This window comes from Dama dama, chromosome 5 (genome assembly GCF_033118175.1).
Source record: "Dama dama isolate Ldn47 chromosome 5, ASM3311817v1, whole genome shotgun sequence".
NCBI lineage: Eukaryota > Metazoa > Chordata > Mammalia > Artiodactyla > Cervidae > Dama > Dama dama.
Genome location: NC_083685.1, coordinates 130,301,482 through 130,326,386, shown reverse-complemented (window position 1 = coordinate 130,326,386; position 24,905 = coordinate 130,301,482). Strand labels below are relative to the sequence as shown.

General features: G+C 45.2%; 1 protein-coding gene across 1 annotated transcript in view; it reads right to left on the bottom strand.

Annotated features, from left to right (window-relative positions):
* The window catches only part of LOC133057889 (ATP-binding cassette sub-family A member 9-like), a 51,870-nt gene extending 35,244 nt beyond the window's left edge, over nt 1-16,626 (bottom strand). Inside the window, exons 1-16 of the mRNA XM_061145002.1 lie at nt 16,563-16,626; nt 16,124-16,225; nt 14,225-14,432; nt 12,929-13,093; nt 12,287-12,390; nt 11,477-11,703; nt 9,660-9,801; nt 9,226-9,411; nt 7,587-7,734; nt 6,927-7,095; nt 4,725-4,786; nt 3,874-3,984; nt 3,146-3,321; nt 2,839-2,958; nt 1,973-2,111; nt 1,141-1,231 (exon numbers count right to left, since the gene is read on the bottom strand). Of these exons, the coding sequence (XP_061000985.1) occupies nt 1,141-1,231; nt 1,973-2,111; nt 2,839-2,958; nt 3,146-3,321; nt 3,874-3,984; nt 4,725-4,786; nt 6,927-7,095; nt 7,587-7,734; nt 9,226-9,411; nt 9,660-9,801; nt 11,477-11,703; nt 12,287-12,390; nt 12,929-13,093; nt 14,225-14,432; nt 16,124-16,219 (2,144 nt within the window). The 5' untranslated portion in view covers nt 16,220-16,225; nt 16,563-16,626. The remainder of the gene's footprint in view (nt 1-1,140; nt 1,232-1,972; nt 2,112-2,838; nt 2,959-3,145; nt 3,322-3,873; nt 3,985-4,724; nt 4,787-6,926; nt 7,096-7,586; nt 7,735-9,225; nt 9,412-9,659; nt 9,802-11,476; nt 11,704-12,286; nt 12,391-12,928; nt 13,094-14,224; nt 14,433-16,123; nt 16,226-16,562) is intronic.
* Nucleotides 16,627-24,905: the final 8,279 nt, after the last annotated feature.

Genomic DNA, 24,905 nt, shown 5'->3' with positions numbered 1-24,905 from the left:
CAAAGAGTCAGTCACGACTTAGTGACTGAGCAACCACAAAACACTTGGAGTGAATAATGTGGGATCCATTTAGCCACTGGGGATGGAATGACTTGAATTACTTTTTAAGAAATGTTACACTTTACTGGGAAGTGTAGGGAGTAATTCACATCACATCTATAATCTCGGTCCAAATTGCAATGCGGGAGACTGGGTTTGATCCCTGGGTGGGGAAGATCTCCTGGGGGAGGGCATGGCAACCCACTCCAGTGTTCTTGTCTGGAGAACCCCTTGGACAGAGGGGCCTGGTGGGTTACAGTCCACAGGGTCACAAAGAGTTGGACACGGCTGAGTGACTAAGCACAGTATAAATGACGTGAGAGTGGGCAGATTATTAAAATTCTTTGACTTGTCAAAGAAGCATAATAATACCATCTTCCTAAAGTTATTTGGGGAATTAAGTAAGATTATATGAGTATTCCACATGTAAATATCTTAGGACGTACCTAAAATTTAGTCCACGCTTAGTAAGTGATAGACATGACTTAATAGTGCTAAAAGGAGATAGAAACAAGTGACAGGGAAAATGAAGTCAGGGAGAACAGAGAGGAAGCTACTGAAATTGCTACGACTGACAAAAATAAACATCAGAGGCAGGATAAGAGAGAGGCTGGAGTGTCAATAAGTTTCTCTTAGCAAACACTGGGTTGTGAACATATTTTCCAGATACTATTTACATCTCACTGGTTGTTGTTGTTTAGTCGCTAAGTCATGTCCGACTGTTTGTGACCCCATGGACCGTGGCCCACCAGGCTCCTCTGTCCGTGGGATTCTCCAGGCAAGAACACTGGGATGGGTTGCCGTGCCCTCCTCCAGGAGATCTTCCTGACCCAGGGATCCAATCCGCGTCTCCTGCATTGGAGGCGGGGTCTTTACCACTGAGCCATCAGGGAAACTCACAGACTTGGTATAACCATCGTATATTCTCAATGTCTACAATCCCATAAATCACTCATTCTAGCTAAGGAGGAGAGCAGTTGTGGTGTTGTTCTAACACAGCTCTCTCGAGATGATCTTACTAATGGAGCAGCCTATGTTAACAGGCTCACAGTGATGTCCCTGACATTTCCAGCACATTCTAACATACAGCAAGGGCTGTACCTTAGATGGTAGCCGATGCCCCATTTCCTCTTCAGGAACAGAGACGAGCCGGAACACTTCAGCCTTCCGTTGGACATAAACACTTTCCTGTCTAAGTTGGAAGAAAGAAATAAATTGTATTCAGAGATCATTTTTTCGCTATTTATTAAAAAAGAACAAATTCATGAACAAACAGTGTATTTTAGGAGCACCACTCACTAATACAGGCACATCCTAATTCTGGCCACAAGACAGCCACGTTCTTCGACATCTGATAAATCAAGTGACGTGTTAGTTTATTCCTGAGTATATTTAGAAAAACTGTCATACACTAAAAGGATGTTTCCAGCCAGCCGATATTCCAAATATACTGAATGTGCGCACGCGTGCTCAGTTGTGTCCAACTCTTTGGGACCCCATGGACTGCAGCCCGCCAGGCTCCTCTGTCCATGGGGATTCTCCGGTCAAGAACACTGGAGTGGGTTGCCTTTTCCTCCTCCAGGGGATCTTCCCGACCCAGAGATTGAACCCACACCTCTTGCATCTCTACACTGCAGGCAGACTCTTTACCACCGAGCCACCTGGGGAGTGCCCTTCATACAGGGCAAATCAGAACACATCGTGGGGAGCATGCTTTGTATTTTACAACGGGTGAGATGCTTTGCAATAGGGTCAGAATCCTTGCTGGGACAATGCCCTAGGGGATGAAGACACTCGGATCGGCCAGAGGACCGTCCCCCCGCCTGGCTGGAGGGAGCCACATGCTCGGCAGCTGCACTGGAGCCTCGCTGCACACGGTCCACCCGGGTCCCTAAGTCGTCACGGAGATACACGAAGGAAACGCGAGGCTCACCAGCCAGGACGTCAGCCTCGTCCATGAACGGCGTGCTGAAGAGGACCACGTGGTCTGACTTCCTCTCTCGCAGGAGGTTCCACACCCGGTGTCTCCAAAGAGGGTCTGACCCCGCAGTCGGCTCGTCCAATAGCAAAACCTGCATGGCAGGAAAGGCCCTGAAACCGCTTTCCCCGTTTGTGCGGGATTCTTTCAAAAAGTGATGTACAGTGAGTCAGGAGATGAGGGTGGACACGTGTACACGCTGGGTGTGAGACGGGCCGCTGGCGGGCAGCTGCTGCGGGAGCTGGGAGCTCAGCTCTGCTCCGTGGTGACCTAGAGGGCGGGGGTGGCGGGGAGGGGGCGCCCGAGGGAGGGTGTGGGCGCAGGGCTGATGGACACAGATGCACAGCAGAGACGAACACAGCATCGGAAAGCAACGAGGTCTCAATAAATAAGAGCACCCAAAAATCAGTTAATAAAAAAGAAAGCGAATGAAACACGAAGAGCGGTGTACGGCGAACTGGTGAAGGGCACGGCTTTGAACTGCGCGGGCGTGTGTCCGCCGATGGTTTTCACTGCACACCACACTGCACTCAGTCCCAGGCTGGAGGCGTTTGCAGAGGCGGGACCGTGTGTGCTGACGGCTGTCCGGAAGGTTCTACTAGGATTTCCCACTGTGCGGAGGGTTGCCCAGCCCCCGCCCCAAACCCTGCATTGTTCAAGACTCAACTGTACTTGTAAAATTATTTAGGAGAAATATTTTAGCACTTAACTCTTCATTGGAACAGTTCTCTGACATTTATCAGTTGCAAATTAAATGGGATCGCACACCACAGTTTCACAACTCTCCACCTGATTTCACTAGTAATTTCAGGTCGACTTACCTGGGGATCTCCTAAAATGGCAATCCCAAACGTCAGTTTCCTCTTTTGTCCACCGCTTAAATTTTGAGCAAGAACGTCTTGAATGTTTCCCACGTCCAGATCCTGTAAAACCTGTTGGACCTAACAAAGGATATTGAGTCCAAAGTTAGACTGTTTCTCTTAAGGACACTATCACTCTGCTGTTCATTGCAAAGGGCCTTTTGGACCTTTTGACGATGAATTGTGTAGAAATAACACAAACACATTTAGGATTTTCTAGGTAAGCGGTTCCATTCTCCTGGCTGTGACTGCTAACATAGGCATCTACCTGTTGCTCCACTTCGTGTGGCTGAATCCCTTTTATCTTAGCAAAGAGCCTGAGGTTTTCTCTTACGGTGAGGAAGCCAAATTGCACATTGGATTGTGGGCAGACTCCAGTGAGCTTGCTGATGTGTTCTAGGTCAGCCGTTTCTGAAAGTGAGTGATTGTAGATAGTGACGGACCCTGGAAGGGAAACGGTCAGCCTCAGGATAAAGATCCAGGTCTCATGTGAGAGATTTTAAAACCGAAGACAATGGGGGTCAATACTAAAGTCCTTTAAACACTATAACAAAATTATTACAATAATGTGCTCAGATAAAAATAATGTGTTCAAATACAGGCAAGGCATAATATCTGGAATATTTGTTCTTAATAGTGACCAGGACAGTATAACAGTGAGGCACCATGGCTAAATCACATCACTAGGTTACATATGAGGCTATTTCATAAGCTTCTATTTTCTCATACTTTCTTTATCCATTTTCCTTTTACCTAAGGGGAGTACTGTACACTCTTGATGAATTAATACTTAATGTTCACCGTACATCCAAGCCTGTTGGATAATAAATAAATAATAACTTGAAGAACCTTCTAAAGATTCTCTCTTAAGTACCTGGGTGTGGCTATTACTGATGAAACTGCTTACAGGAGTTCGAGAATGAAACCCGTGAATGGATGAAATGCACAGTGTGTTCGCTTGCCCGCGCTCGTGTCGTGGCGCGACCGTCTTCTCACCTGACGTTGGGGCCGACAGTCCGCTGAGTATATTTAACAGCGCGGTCTTCCCAGCTCCGCTGTGACCGAGGATGCCCGTGATCTGGCCTTCGTATACGTCAAATACCAGGCCTGGCATTATTCCAAGAAGATGACACTCAGAGCCTACGTGGTAACTTTACAGTCTCTGAAATTTTTATAAGTTCTCACAGCCTCTGCATATTTGGCTAGCAATACTCAAGATAAAATGCACCCCCAAATTCATTCCTTTAAAATCGCATCTTCTGGGACTTCCCTGGCAGTTCAGTGGTTAACTCTCCCTTCCAATGTGGGAGGTGTGGGTTCAATCCCAGGTCAGGGAGCTAGGTCTCCACATGACTCCCAGCCAAAAAACCAAAAGGTAAAACAGAAGCAATATATAACAAACTCAAAAAAGGCTTTAAAAATGGTCCACATAAAAAAAAAATCTTTAAAAAAATAAAACTGCACATTCTATGATACACATTGTATACATGCAGTATTGTCATGATATATATTATTATCTGATTAACAATGTTTTTCAATAAAAGCAATCTTGTCATTAAAGATAGGCTGACTATAATAAAGATAGCTTTAGGGTTAATACCATGAGTTGAAGATAAACAGTACCATGGTATCCTGTATCCTTCAAACCCATAAGACATCAGTGGTGCATCCGACTTCCTAAAATTATTATAAGATTTTGAAGTTTACTTGGAAGAAACCATAATGTCTTCAAATAAAGACAATTCATGGTATCCGGAATATGTTCTTAATCGTGACTGGGACAGTGTAGCAGTGAGGCACCATCGCTAAATTACATCACTAGGTTACGTATGAGGTTATTTCATTACCTTTCAAAGCTTCTACTTTTTCGTGCTTGCCTTTTCCATATGCCTTTTTAAGATTTCTTATTCTGAAAAGAGAGGAAGACGTTTTGAGCAAATGGTAGAGGTGGACAGAGAATTCATGAATCAAGCCACGGAGGCTGTCAGGAAGGCTGGAGGTCCTTTTCCTTCACGCAGGTCCGCAGATGAACAGAAACCTCTCGGCATCTCATCGGAGCCTCTGCCTCCGTCCTCGTCGCATGCTGAGCGGCTCACACTCTGCAGGCAGCGTGAGTCCATGGAGACAGGATGCCGTGGGGACGCTGAGAAGTGACTGGACCAGGGGAAAGTGGGCAATGAGATGGTGTGTAGAGGACCCGCACTCCACTGGAGGACAGAAGCAAGCGTGCCCGCAAAGAGACACACCGGCCTTGGGGGTCAGACCGCCCGGGGTCAAGTTCAAGACTCATGAGCCACACACACCATCCATGGACTCGAAGCTCACCGAGTTCAGCAGTGAAATGGGAATGACATTTGCTCTCTCATATGGTTGATTTGTAGAGTGAATAAGATCCTATGTGCAGAGAAGAAAAATGCCCAGGAGACAAGACACTTCCCAAGAAGATGAGAGAAGAGGAAAAAGATAAGAAAACAGAGTACAGAGAAAAAAAAATTTTAAGCACAGTGAAGGCCCGTTCTAAGCCGGGTCCTGTGGATTTCATCTGCGTGACCTTTTTTTCACCAGGGCTTCCCTAGCGGCACAGTGCAGGAGATGCAGGTTTGATCCCTGGGTCAGGAAGATCCCTTGGAGGAGGGCATGGCAACCCACTCCTGTATTCCTGCTTGGAGAATCCCATGGACAGAGGAGCCTGGCGGGCTACAGCCCACGGGGTCGCAAAGAGTCAGACATGACTGAGCGACTAACTCTCACACACACACACACACACACACACATATGCACACGCGCACACACACGCGCACACATGCACGCACACACACACAAACATGCACACGCACACACACGCAACCTGTTGTTTGCAGCACAGGGCATAGCCACGAAGCAAGACCTGTACCCCAGGGTTGCCAGTTCATAGCTGAAACTCCTAAACTCTTTCATGATCAAATACGTGGGATTGTCTGCCCCCAAGGCCTCTGTTCATGCTGGGGGTGTTTTTCCTAGAGCACAGAGCTGCTGTGGCTAACTATAACTCACAAATCATCCACACCCTGCTCCCCACCCACTGGGGAAGACAAAATGCCTCCTGAGCATTTAGGACTTTCTACGCCTCCTCTGATGGCCCCTGATTCTGGCCCAGACATCGGGAGGGACGTAAAAATTCCAGCTTGCAGGGAGGTCGCGATTCTCAGTGACACAGTCCTGATACCCCACGAGTGAGAGACGCCGCTCTTGGTGTCTGTTCATACTGGGCCCTTGTTTTCTAAAGTTACTACTTAGAGACTGTACGTATCATAAATGTTCAGAGTTAAAATAGCCTAGTGGAGGGGGTGAACCAGAAAGGTTTCATTCAGGTGTGAGACAAAGGCAACAATCGTATGATGGGCAAATTCTGAGCAGAGATCCAGGGAGTTTAGGTGCTTCTGGTGGTTTGGAAATGGAGCCATCTGCATGGACTACAGCACACACTTTATCTCAGAGGGAAGATACATGTGCCAGAGCGCCCCTTCCCATCTCCCCTTGTCTGTATCTCTTGCTTCTTCCTTCTGGTCTTATTAATCAGGAAGCAAAAGAAGAGAGATAAGGTGACTTGCAGAGAAAAGGGGGGTCAGAATAACAAAGATGAGGACTGTGTCTAAAGGGAAAGGACAGAGAAAAAAAGGCAAAATAAAAGAGAGGTGATGAAGAAAACAGAAATATGAAGCTATCACTTCACTGATGGATGTCGTTCTGTTGTAAGATATTAGTAAAAGCAAACGCGGACAAGATGAGAAGACCAAGTGTGGTTAAGAATGAGGCTAGCCTTGGGAATTCCCAGGTAGTCAGTGGTTAGGACTTGGAACTTTCACTGCCGAGTTCCCCTGCTCTGTGAGGAACTGAGGTCTTGTAAGCTGCATAGGGGTGTGGCCCCCCAAAAACGAGGGGAGCCTTTCACGAGTACAGCATCCTGGGGTGGTGGGTACTCAGAGGCGCTGAGAGAAACCTCTGTCCCCTCCGAGTTTGCCTGATAGAGCTCTGCTCTCCATTTCAGCCCCACGTGATATTTTCGTTACCTGATGGCTTCTTTCCCATGGAATTCTGGAGACACTGGTTCAAAAGAGTCATTGGATGGAAAATCTGGATCGATGTCATTCTCGAGGGCTGCACGATCAGCCCTTCGGCGTTGGAACCAAGAAGAGGACTTCAGGAAAAACCAGGGAGGCCGCTGCTGTCCGTATTCAGCTACATGAACAGGCGGTAAAGAAGCACTGGGTCAGTCACCACCATGAGCACCAGAGCCGCCAGAAGACAGTGCAACCCGTCTGGGAAGGTTTAGAGATTCCTCAGATCCAGCATCAGGAACTAAGGTTCTTTGGCCCATTCTGAGACAAGCACTAACAGCGCAGTTATCCTGGGTCTACTATCCTTCATCTATAAATCTAATCTATTAGATTATAATAAATCTATAGATATATATAGATTATATATTATATATAAATCTAATCCTTAATCTATTACAATTGCCTTTTTCTTAAAGAAACCATCTAAAATGTTATGGTAGAACAAGATCTTAGAAAGTGATATTAAATGCAGAATACCGCTACAGCTAATTTTAGAAACTTTGGTGGGGGAGGGGATGCTTGATAATTTATATCTAATATGTTGTAGACAGTCATTTTAAAGAAATAGAAATGAATGAAACTGTGTTGAATCGCAATCATGTTACTACTTACTGGGCAAAATTTTGTCCAAGTACAATGTCAATACCAAATAGAGAAGAGCATCAAAAAGCAACATGAAAATGGTAGCTATTATGAGGTACTGGTCGTTTGGAGAATCTGAATGGATGTTAGAATTCACGTCATAGTCCAAATGGATAAGCTGGAAAAAAAAAAGATATGTGTGGAATTGAAAAAGGATAAACAGAGCATTAAAATTATTATTGTCTTATTTCTGCTAGACATTGGGATTGAAAAGATAAATGAAACATGATTCTGTTTTCATAGAGCTCTATAATCTTTTGGAAGATACGGGAAGGAAACCATCTAACCGCAAAGCAATTCAGGGAGTTAGTGAAGGTGGTACTCAGGGTTTGGAAGGCGCAGTCTGCAACAGGGAAGTCCTCCAGGCAGAGGTGAAAACCAGGACGCTGATACTGGAGCTGGGCTGCCTGGGGACTTCACCAGGCTGACCGTGGAGGAGACGCAGGAGTTCTAGAGGGAGGACGCTATTTGAGAGTGAAAGGGAGAGGGCTGGAGTGCTTTTGCAGTCGGGCAGAAGACAGAAGAATAATTTCTTAGTAGAGGTGTTTGTGACCCCATGGACTGTAGCCCACCAGGCTCCTCTGTCCATGGAATTCTCCAGGCCAGAACACTGGAGTGGATAGCGGTTCCCTTCTCCAGGGGATCTTCCCAACTCAGGGATGGAAGCCAGGTCTCCCGCGTTGCAGGCAGATTCTTTACCATCTGAGCCGTCGGGAAGCGACTCAGCACAAGTTATGGTGTTGTAACCAGAATTAAATTTTCCGAGAGGAGGTCAGTCTGGCCAATCAAAAACTGTGTTCTAGGAGATCGCTAGTGGTCCAGGGGTTAAGAATCCGCCTGCCAATGCAGGGGACATGCGTTCGATCTCTGGTCTGGGAAGGTCCCACCTGCCGCAGAGCGACTAAGCCCGGGAACCACAACTACTGAGCTTGCGCGCAGAGCCAGCGCTCAGCAGCGTGAGAACCACTGCGGAGAGAGACCGTGCGCGGCCGTGAAGAGCAGACCCCGCTCTTGCCGCGACCGGAAAAGGCTGCCCACTGCAACGAAGGCCCAGCACGGCCATAAATAAATAAATACATACGTAAATAAGTGTGTCTCTAGGGAATTACTGGTTTTCAAACACTGGAGATAATAACATGAAGGGTCATGTTTCCTGAGCATTAAATGAAATAAATGTTCTTTGGGGGACAGTCCTATAAAAGTAGAAGCTGACCACACCAGTAATGGGGTATCTGTCTATATTAATCAGATCTAAAAGAAAACGGATAATGCTGAGAGAGAGAGAAAGAAAAACCTTTCCTGTCTTTTCAATGTGCACCTTTACAAAAGCAAATGGGAATTTTAACCTTTAGTATGTGTCGCATGAATTATCTAGGGGGACTCTAAAAACCTTCCCAGGTGGCACAGTGATATAGGAGACACAAGAGACATGGGTTTGATTCCTGGGTAGGGAAGATCCCCTGGAGGAGGAAATGGCAACCCACTCTAGTCTTCTTGCCTGGAGAATCCCATGGACAGAGGGGCCTGGTGGGCTACAGTCCATGGGGTTGAAAAGAGTCAGACACGACTGAGCACACACAATAAGTGAAAGAGTTTCATGAACTCTCACCTGGGCCATTCCAGCAGTGAAAGCAAAGGGGCTAAGGAGACACAAGATCCACTCCAACGTCGTGGGAAGGTGTCTGTATAGAGCTGTGAACCCCAGGCTCCCCCAGAAGACAGTGAGGAGGAAGACCACCAGCCCCGTCAGGAAGGGTTTCTTCACCAACACGCTCATCAGGAAAGCTAACGTTATCTGAAAGGAGAGGAAGGCTTCAGGTGGTCCACAATCCGCCGGGAATCATCAGAGACATAATGGAAAAGAATTTAATCATGCAGAAGTATGTTTCATCATTGCCCCCAACCTCTAGATACTGTCTCACGCAAAGACTCAAATATTGCAAACAGAACAGAGGATATGTGAGCAGAATCGGTGAGACATGACTGGTAGTTTTCTCTGAACAAGAGTTCAGAGAGAGAGAGAGAAAAAATTCACCAACTCACCAAAGACAGGCCGTAGAGGAGAAAGAGGGTGAAGACCACCGTGAAGCCAGTCAGGACGACCACTGGGGCATATGTCACTATAAGGGCCATCAGAGTGGCCGTGATAGAGATGAAGCCAGTGTACATCAAACCCCAGGACAGCCTGGCACAGAAAGAAAACATCAGTTCAAAGTGCTGCTATTCCATCCCTTGATTCATTCATTTTTCAGCAGCTGTCTTGTGAAGCTTGCCATATGCCAGGAGTAAAGGGAACACAGCCTCTCGTAAGTCAGGAAACTTCTCTGCCCCTGAGTTTCATCTTCTACTGGAGAAGATCGCAATAAAACAAGTTAATGGGTAAAAAAAAGGTAGCTAATTTCAAAATAAGACAAATAAACTGGAGATCAAACCAGTCCATTCCAAAGGAAATCAACCCTGAATATTCATGGGAAGGACTGATGCTGAAGCTGAAGCTCCGATAGTTTGGCCACCTGATGCAAAAAGCCAACTCAGTGGAAAAGACCCTGATGCTGGGAAAGATTGAGGGCAGGAAGAGAAGGGGGTGACAGAGGGTGAGATGGTTGGATGGCATCACCAACTCAATGGACAAGACTTTGAGCAAACTCTGGGAGAGAATGGAGGGCAGAGGAGCCTGGCGTGCTGTAGTCCACCGGGTCTCAAAGAGTCAGACACGCCTGAGCAGCTGAATGGCAGCACAGCCGGGTATCGTGATGAGAATAAATGGGAGAGGTTTCCAGGGAAGACATTTATGATGATTGGTTTGTCAGTTCTGGACCTCCTCTTTCAGTAATTACATAAACATCATGGAACAAAAACCAAAACAAACAAAGCAGATGATGAAGCAGGGATCAGCAAACTTTTTCTCTGAAGAGCCAGATAGTAAATATTTTAGATAGACCATAGTCTCTGCGGCTACTACTCGGCACCACCTTCGTAACACAGAAGCAGTCACAGACAACATGAACAGTTTGACCATGGCTGTGTTCCACTAAAAATGTATTTGTAGATGCTGAACTTTGAATTTCATATAAAAAGTTGGTGCCTTAGAACATTATTGTTCTTATGATTTTTTCAAACTAGGGTAAAAGCCTTTCCTAGTTTTTGTTGTTGCTGGTCAGTGGCTAAGTTATGACGGACTCTCTGTGGCCCCCTGGACAGAAGCATGCCAGGCTTCCCTCTGCTTCACCGTCTCCTGGAGTTTGCTCAGATTCACATCCGCTGAGTCGGTGATGCCATCCAACCATCTCATCCTCTGCTCCCCTCTTTTCCTTTTGCCTCCAATTATTCCTAGTTTTGTAAAAACAAATGGGCCACTCAGTTCGCCAACCCCTGACACAGATGACTAGATAAAGACTGGATGTAGACACATTTATACACATAGACACTGGATATAGAGACACATATTTAGATGGAAATGAAGATAAGTTTTGTCTTTTTTTTTTGCGATTGATTTTAAAGAATCAGGAAGAAAGCTTCTTTATAAGGAAAGAATAAACTTTCCCCTTCTATGAAGCTGGTTTGACCCTTTCTTTGCTATACTGTACCTATCTGACCCTGAAGGTAGTTACTTATTCTGTTTAAACTTCCTTATCCTCTACTGAAAAATAATAAGATAATTAAATGAAGTGCTGTATTTTATGCGTTTAACGTGGCCACTGGTTGTAATGGAACCTACAGGTCCATTCACTCCATTCCTACACAAGGCACTAGTTTATGACAGTATCAGGTTTAAATATGATGCTTTCCAGGTCTAGGGGGTCCAACCAGCTAACTCATTCTCTCTCTGTTGAAGGATGGAGGGTAGCCATGGGGTTTACCAGAAGGCTGACTGTCGAAGTCCCATCACTCTCATCACTGGCTTCAGGAACTGTCTTTCTTGTGTAACACTGACTGATACGTAGTATATGAAAGCAGAAAAAGAAATAACGCAGAAGAAAATGAAAAAATCAGTCATAACTCCTGCTTGGGCAACAAAAGGTAGTATCTTCATATTTATACCGGTCACTGACATCAGTTTTTCCATCACTGAATGATTTGTTGTGATCTAAAGAAAGACATCAATGAACACAGTTTAGCATTAAGCTAATTATAGCCTCATGCATTTTGTCTCCATTATAGAAGTTACGTGCATTCACTCCACGTTTAATCTATATGTATGTCCATCTATATGATTTGTCCCATTGTAAATCCTGGAATATGCTAGATTTTGTCTCAATTCCTTAGAATATCCTTACTTAGTATCTCCAGTGGATGAAATTCTACACACAGGTGAAGTCACTTCTGAAGTGTCACTTTGGTTAGTAAGTCTTCTTTTATACATCTCACCAGAGAATCCTCTGTCTGTGGCCTGCCTCGCCATCACTTCCCTCCCATGACAGAGCCGGAACTCTCACCACAACTGTTTATTCACATTTCTATGCCCCGTGATCCAGGATCCCTGGAGAAAAGGGCCTGTGTTCTACTTCTTTCTTAATCCTCAGTGCTTGGTGTAAGGTTTAGGCAGAGTGATTATTCAGCGTGTTGTTCCATATTAAGTGACTAAATTAATTCAATGACAGAGCCATTCGATCACCCTCTATGAAAACCAGATTTTCAAAGCAGTTAGTTTCCTTGAACTCAATACTCACTTCTATGATGGCAGCATTAATAGCAGCTTGAAAAGCTACAAAGCCTTTCTCCCAGAACAAAGAACCTTCACAAATGACAGTTTCATCCACTACTTGACAATGAGCTTTAGGGGGAAACAAAAGAAAACACCTATTATGATGATATGGGACAGTCTGGGATACAGGGAAAATCAGAATTTCAAAAGTTCCAAAATACACTCCTGGTCCACAATAATATAATGGATGGTAGGGGTTCTCAGGGGGGTTCACCCAAGGACAATATACCAGACATGCTTTATCAATGTTCTTAAGACCCTCTCTCAACAACTTTTCATTAAATCTTATCATCCATTCTCTCCATTACTTGAGAATGTTTTGTTGAGTTTTGTTCTTCTGTTGCTTGTGCCAATAAAGCACTGCTTTTTTTAATGATCGGAAATCATTGAGCAAGAGCCTTTTCTTGAGGTTTTATTTAGGAGTAACATAGGAATGATAGCAATATAGTTTCTTAAAAAATACACTTAAGATCATAGGCTTTATTTAATAAGAATGAATCTCACGTATGTTCAGAAATTAAACTTTATGTTGTGTATGTTTGTTAGGCCTCCTTGTGGCTAATGACAATATAGCAAAAAATAGTTTTTTTTCCAATAGGAAGGTTACCTGAATGGTCTCTGTGCTCCTTCATCATGGGGATTCTATGTCCCCACAAAAACTTCAAATGGTATGAGAAGGTGTTGTTAAAGATGACTCTCACAGCATCTGTAGAATAGTTCAGCTCCAGCTTACCCATGCTCTGTTCATCAGGCCAGCCCGAGATGGTTCTTCCTGCAGAGGGAGAGGAGGGCATAGCCGGGTGAGATTTCTGTGCAGCCCAGAGGCAGCGCTGCGGCTGGGGTTTGGGACAGTCTCACTGCCCCAGGCTCAGCCCCTCCGCTCTGCAGGGGCCGCTGCTTTCCTCCGACAGGGTCCTCGTTCTCTCCTCGGGCCCGGCAGAGCCCCTATTCCCACCCCTGACCTTCTGAGGTCGCAGGAGGCGCCTTCTCACCTAGTTTTGTTGGACATGTTGCCCTTGGTTTTGAGGCAGGAGATGGATTGGCCCCTGCTGGAGGAGCGGAGCCCATGCCCTTCGGACAGATGCTCTAAAGCAGCAGGAGGGAGGAGAAGCTGAGTCGTGTCTTTGTAAGAGATAAGAGACCACAGATTCCTCACTCCTGAGGTCAGGGAGACCCTCCTGACTACACCTGTGTGGGTAGGCTCCTGGGAGGTCAAAAGGGAGTGATGTCAGCCTCCTCATAGGCCTCATCGCTAGACCCCATCGTGGCTAAGAGAGGCGGGCACGTGGGCGCACCAGAGGCAAACCAGACCCAGACTCGGGCTCCTGTTGAGACGTGTCCGACTCAGTGTGACCTCATGGGCTGTGGCCTCCAGGCTCCTCTGTCCGTGGGATTCTCCAGGCAAGAACACTGAGTGGGTTGCCATGCCTCCTCCAGGGGATCGTCCCCACCCAGGGATCTAGCCCGTGTCTCCTGGGCTTTCTGCATTCCAGGCAGATTCTTTAATCACTGAGCCATGGGGGAAGCCTAATACAGACTCAGAACCAGGCAAAGCAAGGTGATCGGCCAGAGAAAAAACCAAAGAAGTATTTGAAGAGATTAAAAGGCCACACTGTCACCACCTACCAATCTTCCCAGAGTCTTCTCACAAACATACGACTGAATGGTCCTGGACTGTCTCATTTTGATAAGGACTACAATGAGGATCACCCTTTTAATATAAAATTTCTTCAATAGAAGACTAGTAAACAGTAAGAAAATCTCCTTGATACTCGAGAGGAATATGAATTAATGTTAACGAAATCTAGATACTTGAATGTTGAATACAGTTTATCAAAGAAATTGCAAATGAATTTGTGTATTTTGCAAACAAGGAAATGACCACGAACTGCTTAAAACATACCTTTTATGAAAGGGGCAGAAGCCAACTTGTTCATTATCTCCTGGGTGGTCTTGGATTCAGGAGCAAATGCAATAACGTAATCAGAATCATTAAAATTATCTACACGCCCCAAGTCCACAGCGGGCAGTTGAGGGAAGTCATTAACTTGGTGTAAATTAGAGGAAAGCAGGTGAGCAAACAGCACTAGAAGACTTGAGAAGAGCCATTCCTACAGAACAGTGAGAGAAAAAGGAAGCAAGTCAACAGATGTTCTACCACGGACTGATCAGAGACAATTTAAAAACTCTTCATTCTGTTGGTTGCTTGGACATTGCTTTTTCCTCTCTTCCAGTTTTTAAGTGTTTAAGTGTTTCGACTCTCTTTTGTCCTTTAATCCATGTATTTTGAAATATGCACATCATCCATCAAGACAGAGATGTAGTGTCAATTCCAATTATAATTAATAATTTAAGTTTATTTTACTTCAGTGCAAGTGTTAAAGGTTGGATTGCTTCATGAATGGTCGTGTTGACCCCTGAGTGAGAATGATAAAGAAATGTTCATTGAAATTAAATAGACAATCCACCTCCATAATCAGGAGTGAAGTGGTATATTTATTTTCTGCTGCCCAAATGCAAAAGAAGATAGCTCCAAAACATTGATTCCTGAGAAGACTTTTAAAAGCCTTTGTCATTGTGATGGCATTCTGGAATTGGAAATGTACTCCAAAACATTGCTTCCCGAAAAGACTTTTAAAAGCCTTTTTCATTGTGATAGCATTCTGGAATTGGAAATGTACCAGAATTTCAAATGCATTTGAAATCTGATAAGAACACACTTTATTGTTCAGTTATAGGGATCAAACCCAGGTCTCCTGCATTGCAAGTGGATTCTTTATTGTCTGAGCTACAAGGGAATCCCATAATTGTAACACATGGCCTTTAAAAGAGGTATATATCTTATTCACCAGATGATTGTACTTTAACTCATATGTCGGTTTGTTTTTACACCTATATCTGTTTAGATAAATAAATTGACAGTTATAATCCTTATACTAAAAGAGATAAAAAGACATAAAACATCCCTATAGCGTAGACTCCAGCGTTTACACGTATATAACCCTTCCTCCACGCGGGGGTCTTTGCACACTTCAGTCACTGCCGATTTAAGCACTCAGTGCACATTTGCTGAAAGAACACATGCACACTCACAGTGTTCAGAAGGTGAAATGTTAATATATCCACTCTTGAAATATGGGTATTTTACAAGTGGTTTTAAGTTAGATTTTTCTGAATTTACTAAAGTTCCTACATGAATAGTATGCGATCATCCTTAGGAAGCTTACTACAAGCAAGAGTTCAAATGCCGTTTTCCTTTCCTCTGTTTTTCTGCTCATGATTTCTTTTAAACCGACATCATCTCTGTCCGTAGTACAATGGTTTGCAAGTGCTACAGTTTGTCCTTGGAGTTTTTTTTTTTTTAGTTTTGTATTACTTTCTGGATTAAGCTCTGATTACTTTCTGAATTAAGTAAGTTTCTTTTACTTTCCTGCTGAATTTCTGTACTTATTCCTTTATGATATTCAAATGAATTCAGATGTAATTGCTACCTCAGTAGGATAAATTTTCAGGCTTTATTTTTAATGGGAGTTTGTTTTCATAGCTTTGTTTTTCACGGAGTTTTTGAGTATAAGTTCTTTACAAATTGCTTTCAATAAGACATATTGTAATGAAATTTCATATTTGAAAGGAATCTCACTTGAAATAATAGCAAAGCTCAGAATTTGAAAAAAAAAAATCCAACCTGCTAATTAGAAGTAGAATATCTATGAAAGAGTAAGGAAAACAGATAAAGTGTTTGTGCACAAGAAAGTACTCTGTCCTCTTTTAAATATGAGATGACATAGACTCTGAACCGTACCGACAAGGTCTCTCTTTTCATCCTCCATTTCCTAAGAAAATTCTTGCCAAGAAGCGCCCTCGTTTGCTGGCCCACACTGAAGTGCCTCTTGCTCATCCTGACCTGTTTATTTTAAAAGGAGAAAGTAAACAGGGAAAATGTGAGGGCTGGAAATAGAAAACATTGTGCAACCCAACCAAAGAGAAACATCACAGCAGCTGCTCCCAATTGCATGACTAGCAAAGGGAGCCAAAAAAGCTGAAAAACGCGTGAAGGGATGATGGAGCTCAGGATGAAAAGAAAAACTCCAAACAAGTGTGCACACACGTACTGAATGTTGACTCCTCATTAGACTGAGGAAACAGAGAATTCAGCAGAGTCGTGTTCAGTTCTTTAACGGGATAAAGGAACGCGAGGTGCTGCCGGCGGGAGAAGACCACCCAGCCATTCTCGGGCTCACCACCAGCTCCTCACTGCTTCGCAAACATCCCGCCGTCCGCCAGCACTGCTTCTGCTGTGTACGCCAAGGAGACGCCCACACGCGCCCACGCGGGGCCTGTCCCAGGAGGCTCGTCAGAGTGGAGAGCATCGCGGTGCAGTGTCGTAAGATTTGAATGGATACAGTTCATGGAGTACCGGGTAGGATTCAGAGGCAGTGAATCAGTACCCACTGATCCACGTGGAGAGGTTTGAAAACACAGTGCCAATTCAGAAAATGGAAAAGAAGTTTGAAAGTGATACCACTGCGTCATTTATACTCATTAATGCAGGCATGCTCAGCTGCTGCGTCTTGTCTGACTCTTCTGCGCCCCCGTGGACTATAGCTCACCAGGCTCCTCTGTCCTTGGGATTTCCCAGGAATACTGGAGTCGGTCACCATTCCCTTCTCTAGGGGATTTTCCCAACCCAGAGATTGACCCTGCGTCTCCTGCATTGGCAGGTAGGTTCTTTGCCACTGAGCCAGCTGGGAAGTCTGTATTAATTAATAGTGTGAGCAATAAAGAATATCCAGGACAATGAAAAGGTGACCAACAGCCATTTCAACATATATAACCAACACCTACAACTCAACCCCCCCAAAACAAACAACCCTATTGAAAGTGGGCAGAAGAGCTGAACAGACATTTTTCCAAAGAGGAAAGGCAGAGGCGCAAGAAAAGATGGTCAGTATCATATCGGTGATCGTCGGGGAAATGCAAAGCCAGACCGCAGTGAGATGTCACCTCACAACGCTCAGAATGCCATTAGCAGAAACACCACAAGTCACAAATGTCGGTGAGGATGTGGAGAAAGGGAGCCCTCGAGCGCGGTGGGTGGGAATGTCAGTGGGTGCAGCTGCTGTGGACAGCCACGCTAAGGTTTCTTGCAAAACTAAAAACAGGACTGCCATATGGCTGAGCAGTGCCACGCCTGGGCAATACCTGAAAGTAACAAAAACACTCATTTTAAAAGATACTTGCACCCCAGTGTTCAGGCTCCGTCTGTGGCTCAGCTGGTGAGGAGTCCGCTTGGAATGTGGGAGACCTGGGTTGGGAAGATCCCTTGAAGAAGGGAATGGCTACCCGCTCCAGTATTCTGGCCTGGAGGATTCCACAGACTGTATAGTCCTTGGGGTCGCAAAGAGTCAGACACGACTGAGGGACTTCCACTGTCACTTCGCCAATGTTCATCGTAGCATTATTTACGATCGCCAGGGTGTGGAAGCAACCCAGTGTCCACCAACAGAGAATGGCTACAGAAGATGGAATATTACTCAGCTATAAAGAATGAAACATTTCCATTTGCAACAACAAGGATGGACCCGGAGAGCGTTACGCAAAGTAGAATAAGGCAGGGAGAGAAAGGCAAGTACCGTGTGGCACCATGTGTAAGTGGAATCTAAAAAATACTACAAACTAGTGAATAAAACAAAAAAGACACAGACTCTCAAATACCAGTGGTTGTCAGTGGGGGCGGGGAGGGAGACACAGGGGTAGGTAGGGAAGGGTGGTCATGGGCTTATACGAATTCACGTGTGTGAAACTTTTGAAAACTGTAAAGTACCTGATGCAAAGAGCCGACCTACTGGAAAAGACCCTGACGCTGGGGAAAAATGAGGGCGGGAGGAGAAGGGGACGACAGAGGTTGGGATAGTGGGATGGCATCACCGACTCAATGGACATGAGTCTGAGCAAGCTCCAGGAGATGGTGAAGGACAGGGAAGCCTGGTGTGCTGCAGTCCATGGGGTCGCAGAGAGTCAGACACGACTGAGCACCTGAACAACAACAACAATTGAATTTAAAGAATCTTTCATCCAATTAGAAAAAAATAAAAGGTGACCAGGGGGGATGGGAGTAGAGGTGGCATGTGAAATGGGAGTTTTAAACTCAGGAAGATAAATGATCAAAACAGACAGGGGCTTTGCTTGAACCAATCATTCAATCATTCAGCTGAAACAATGAGAGAGTGGAAGGAGTTTGAACATAAGAGATTGGAAAGGAAATAAAACTAACTATATTCAATGACACTTCTTTTATGTTCCAGCTCTACGTGTTTTATTAAAATTAGTTTAACCCTTCCAATAAATCTCTGGGATATTATTCTCCCCATTCCACAGATGAGGAAACTGCAGCACAAACAGGTCCATGAGGCCAGGAGGGATTTAACCCGGGTTGCCAAGCTCTGGAGACCTCGCCACTAAGCAATGCCCCCGGGGTCCAGGAGAGTAAGATCAGCAGCCTGTCCTGAGGTTGGTGACCAACTGCCTTCAAACCAGGGAGGTAAGCTTGGATTCTCAGGGCAGACCCAGCGTCATCACAAGGGTCCTTAGACGTGCAGAAGGGAGGATTCTGACCTTCTGCAGGAGGTCAGAGTGAAGAGGAGGTCAGAGTGAAGCGATGCAGTCTGTGTGCTTAGCCACTCTGTCGTGTCTGACTCTTTGCAAACCCATAGACTGTAGCCACCAGGCTCCTCTGACCATGGGATTTCCCAGGCAAGGACACTGGAGTGGGTTGCCATTTCCTCCTCCAGGGGATCTTCCCAACCCAGGGGTCAAACCCGCATCTCTTGCGTCTCCTGCGTTGGCAGGCGGGTTCTTTACCACGGCGCCAGCTGCAAAGCCCCTATAGTGCTGTTTCAAGGACTCAGCCTGTTGTTTGCTTCCAAGATGGAGAAAGAAGGGCATGAGCCAGGGACACAAATGCGCCTAGAAGCCAAGAAAGATAAGAAAACAGAATTCTCTCCTACATCCTCCAGAAAGGAGCACAGCCTTGCCAACACCTTGATTTTGGTCCAGTGACCCTCAGGTCCCACTTCTTACCTCCCGAGCTGTACAATGACACCTCTCTTGAGGGCATGGATTCAGGTTTAGAACCTGTCCAGGAGTGAAGGAAGGGTTTAGAAGCTATGTGGATGAGTTCCTGATAATAACGTCATCAGAGAAGACTGTGGCAGCTGGAGACTCTGACTGAAACCAAACCAAAATATTTCCAGGGCTTCTCTGGTGCCCCAGTTGTTATGAATCTGCTTTGCAATTCGAGGGACACCGGTTCACACCCTGGTCTGGGAAGACCCTGCTTGCGCAGAGCCTCTAAGCCCGTGAGTCTGAGCCTGTGTCTGGAGCCCGAGGGCCTGGGAGCCCGTGACCTGCGACAGGAGACGCCAGCGCGATGAGAAGCCCCCGGGCCGCAGCTCGGCAGAAGCCTGCACGGCAATAAGGACCCGGTGCAGCCAGAAACAAACAAACAAAATGTGCAAGTACGTGAAACACTTCCAGGCAGGAAACCAAAGCTGCAGTGGACCGTGGTGTCTGCAAGGGTTAACACACTGCCGGGGTCTCCTCTACGTTCTTGCTGTGGATGAGTGCGTGTGCTGCAGGATATTTTAAAGAATAATGAACGTGATCTAGTCATGATTGTGGTGTTTCTAACTGTTAAGGCTGATTCTTTTTTCCACAGCATGTTCTGGTCAGAAATAAAAATACTATTCACTGTAGTTGCACAAAACATCTATTTAGCTTAAATTGCTCTGAATAGGAGCCCGTAGTGATCTAGAAATAATAACTTGACTATAAAAGCCAGTCATTTCCTATTCAGACAGGATTCCCAGTATTCAGAGAATAATCATGTTACACAACAAAGTTTACAAAAATTTAGGATGATAAACAAGGTCAATAAAAATATAGCCAGTTAAATCATTTAAATGCTCAGACCCTTAGGTTGCTGGTTAAAAAAAAAAATTAATACTCAGAAAATCATGTATCCCCCAATGCGTATAAAGCCTCTGGCAGCAAAATTGGAAATGAACAAAAAAGAATAAGCAATTTCTACAGTTTGAGAAACATAGCTTATCCTAGTAAAGAGGCAACATAAAGTCACATTCCTTTCAGCTTATCCAATAGTCTCTTAGATAAAACATGCTATTTGTCCAAATATGCTTTAGTCATGGGGTAAAAATTTAAATAAACCTTGGTTCTCCAAATGGTTATTTAGCCATACAACATGAAATACTCAGATGATTTGAAAAATCAAAATGACTTGCTAACAACACCCTGCATTTAACAGTTTTCATCCAAGTGTTTGGCATTCCCTGTTTGAAGTCACAAGTTATATTTTCATACGCAAAAGCACGGTTTCAGAGGTTAACTTACTCTCAGGAAAGCTGGAGCGAGACTCTAGCAACAGTTCATCCACGGGTCTCCGCGGCTCCTGGAGAACAATTCACATTCCTTTTGGGTCACTACTACATCACGCTTTTAATTTCATGTTTATTGTGAATAGTTCCGTGTAGAATGACTTCCGTAAAAGATTATGGTCTTAATTCAGCCAGACTGCCAAAAACTCTGCTCACGTGACATGGAGACTTCATTATAGCTCTCCATTTGTCTCCCCGCCAGCTCCTCAGCAGGGAGTTCGTAGCTGCAGATGGCTGGCTGGACACAGCAAGCATGAAGTACTATCAAATCAAAGGGGAGCTAGTCTTTTCCAATTGGCTTTTTCATACAAGGCCCTCGTGGGAGAGCTGACTCCCAACACAGGCTTTTAAAGAAACATAAGTAAAGAAACAGTTCAGAACAGAGCAGAGACAAGTGAAAAAGAAAAAAAAAAAATGACATGGAGAAGGGAACGGCGACCCACTCGAATATTCTTGGGAGAATCCCATGGACAGAGAAGCCTGGCAGGCTACTGTCCATGGGATCGCAAAGAGTTGGACATGGCTGAGCAGCTAACACACACACACACACTCTGTCCTGAGTCCAGGGGATACCTGTGAGAAGCACTCATGCACCCATTTGGAAAAAAAAAAAGACAAATACAGAAACAGGCCAGAAAGTAACTCAAAAGTTTCCGTTGAAATTTACTTCTTAAAATCTGGATGTGGAAATATGGCGATGTAGAATGTAATTTTTTAAAGGGAACACAATGAACTGAGTTTTCATCTTCATCTGAGCTGTGTTGCATGCAAGCACACTGCAGCATCTTTCTTGCAGTGGGGAGTAGGCGGGTCCTTAGAGCAACGTCACCTCCAAGCACCTGCCCTCCCGAGATCTACAAGCTCGTTGTTTCTGCAAACGTGCCAGAAGGCAGACCGCTTTCTCTGTAAGCAGCCGCTGGGTTTCAGTATGTCTTGTTTTTCATATTATTGAAGAAACATTTTGAACAGGTAAGAGCTGCCGTTCTGTCTTTTTTTGAACATTTCAGGTAAAAACGAGGCAATTCTAAAAAAAAAGTGAAAAAGTTGCTTGTGAAATTGCATGAAATTGTAATTTCATGAAAGTGTAATTAGTGGAGAACGTTGAATAGGGACCAGCGTCTCTCTGCCCGCTGCGTGAGTCTGTTACTTCCCCTGCCCTGTAACTATGTCCTGAAAACGCCCCTGAGGGTATCCTGTGAGGGTAACCCTTACACCAAGCAGACTCATCTGTTCCCTACGGGCCGCGATAATCACGTGAGGTCTTCCTCACTTACCTCCCATTCTCTCATATTTATTCTCTTGCTAATTGTATGAGTCCAGAAATTGCTAGGCCAGCAAAATAGAGGCAGATTGAATTCATTAATGCCTACGACTGTCAAACAAACAGACTCTGAGTGTTCCTATATGTCTGCTGTCTTCTGCAGAAGATACAAAATTATCATACTTAATAATACCTGCCATAGAATATGATGCGGACATTTTGTTTTCAGAAGAACTTTGTATCTAGGAGAGAGATTATGTCTTCTGACCCCAGTTGGCTTCTGGACTGGATTCTTTTCTTTCAACATGCTGGCCTCTTCCTTGACTTTATAGTGTTGTAACACAGCAAGCATACCCTCATTAATCTTCTTTTTCAATATTTTCTTGATCAAGCCATGTCTGCACTCTTCTAAATAAGCTTTAGTTTCAGCTTCCCAGTTTAAAAAAATTGTCCAGTTGGGATTTCAAAAGTGGAATAGCGCTAATTTTGTAGCATAATGTCTTTATGAAGCAACCACATGTGGTATTTATTATGTGCCAGGCACAGTGAAAAATTGCCATACTGAATAAACATTAGAATCTCATGAGGTGGGCATCACCATGAGTGTGTACATGCCTGCCCAGTTGTGTCTGACTCTTCTGAGACGCTGTGGATTGTAACCCCCCAGACTCCTCTGCCACGCGATTCTCCAGGCAAGAACCCTGGAGAGGTTGCCATGTCTTCCTCCAGGGGATCTTCCTGACCCAGGGATGGAACCCAGGGCTGTGTCTCCTGCTCTGGCAGGTGGATTCTTTACCTCTGAGCCACCTGGATGTAAGGACCAGCCCAACCACGAACCGACCCGAGGGAGCGGAGCTGCAGAAGGATAAAGAAAAAGAAGACTCAGAAATACAGTGGGGATCAGGGGGCTGACGCCACTCGCAGGAAAAAGCCCAGATCCTACCCCTCGCATGCCTTTTACTGTTAACTTCTACTTCCCTGTTCCGGCTCTAGAGGTATCAGTTCTTTACAATCTCAGATCAGGGATAAAGATGTATAATGTACGGTCCTCAGTGTCAAACCTTCAGGTCTTTCTGGACTTTGTTTAGCTTTTTGGCTAGTGATGTCGTTTCTCAGCAACTCCCTCAAGGCTCTGGTGACGGGAACCGTCACTGATGGTTTTCCATCAGTCACAGCAGTACCTCAACATCTTGTTTTCAAGGTGTCTTTCCACGATGTACTTTTTACTGCTCCCAGCCCTTTGCCTGGGGGTGACGAGAAAGTCATTCTTATTTTTCAAAGAAGCCCTGTTAATTATAGTATAGGGTTATGCATAGCGTATCCCCTTCCCTGGAAAGCCCAGGCCTTCCTATAATCACTCCCCTTTTACAGATGAGTAGACTGAGTCCCTGAGCTTAAATAACTTGCACAAAATCGAACAGCTGGAGAGAAACAGAACCGGGGGTAAACCCCACCTTCAGCCTGAGAGCTCAGATGACCAGCGCTGTGTTGTCTGCCGTCTGCGTGTCTCTTTCCCTCCACGAGTCTCACGGGAGGCGCGAACATTTTACAGTTCTCCTTGACTTTTGCCTCCTGTGTTTTGCAACAGTATCCTCCAGGGCCGGAAGTCAGATGCTGTCCTTTGCGTGGAGCTAAAGCTTCCTCCTGGACTCTCCTGGCGATTTGTACGGGGTGCCTGGGGCTGTGGGACTTGTGTGCAGCCCTCAAAACTGCGTCAGGTCAAAGTGTAAGGACCTGATCTGCCGAGAGAGCATGCAGCAGCCCAGAAGCCTGATAGAGAGAGGCGGGGAACGCTGCTCTTTTCCAGAATCTTCTCTGCTCTTGCCCTTCACCCTTCCTGACCAAGCTGCACTGCCTGCATTTGGGTTTTGGTAGATACTCTCCCCAGATTTCCTTGTTTCTTAAAAATATAATAAGGATATTTTACTTGGTCCTGCTTTATGAACTTTTTTTGTGTGTTGCCATTTCCTTTGTATAACGTTACTGTCCTCCAATCTTATTTGCAGTTCCATTTCTTGGGTATCTTTTAGCCTCTCTCTATGATCTGCCTGGGCTTCCCAGGTGACTCAGAGGTAAAGAACCTGCCTGCCCATTCAAGAGACACAGGAGACGTGGGTTAATCCCCTGGGTTGGGAAGATCCCCTGGAGAAAGGAATGGCTACCCACTCCAGTATTCTTGCTTAGACAATCCCATGGACAGAGGAGCTTGGTGGGCTACAGTCCACGGGGTTGCAAAAGAGTCAGACATGACTTAGCGACTAAACAACGTCATCTGCCTCTGGGATGTCTCATGGAGCAGAATAATTTTATTTTTCTTTCACCTCTTCTGCACATCTTTTACTTTCCACAAGGAATGTAAATCATAGGATCAACAGTGCATCCCATCCGGCCGTTTGACTGGATGGTGTCTAAACTAAGCTTGCCTGTGCTTTTCCACTTCTCCATTCCTACACAGATTGTGTTTTTCCTCTGTTCCTCTCCTTGCTCTTTTGTCCTCTTCTCATCTGGAAAGTTCTGAGTGAGAGCTTCCTGGCATGTTGTTCTACTGGTGCTCACCTTGAAACGCTGGCCAATGTATCCGAACCTACGCTCCTTGGGAGATGTAAACACTCAGTGTCTCCACCCATCTTCCCCCCACGGCCTGATCTGGACACACGTGCTCCCTTCCCAACCCCGAGGACGACCTTCAGCACATTTGATCTTGAAGCCTTAGCCCTGCTCCTTACGGGTTGTGCAGTGCTGGCAAGTGATTTTCTCTGGAAACTTCCCTTTCCTCACCTGTAAGTGACAAAGAACACTTTGGCATCCAACGGGGTCATATCGAATTTTAAAATTTAGGGTTTGTTGGGCAGGGTAGCAGAGGATGAACA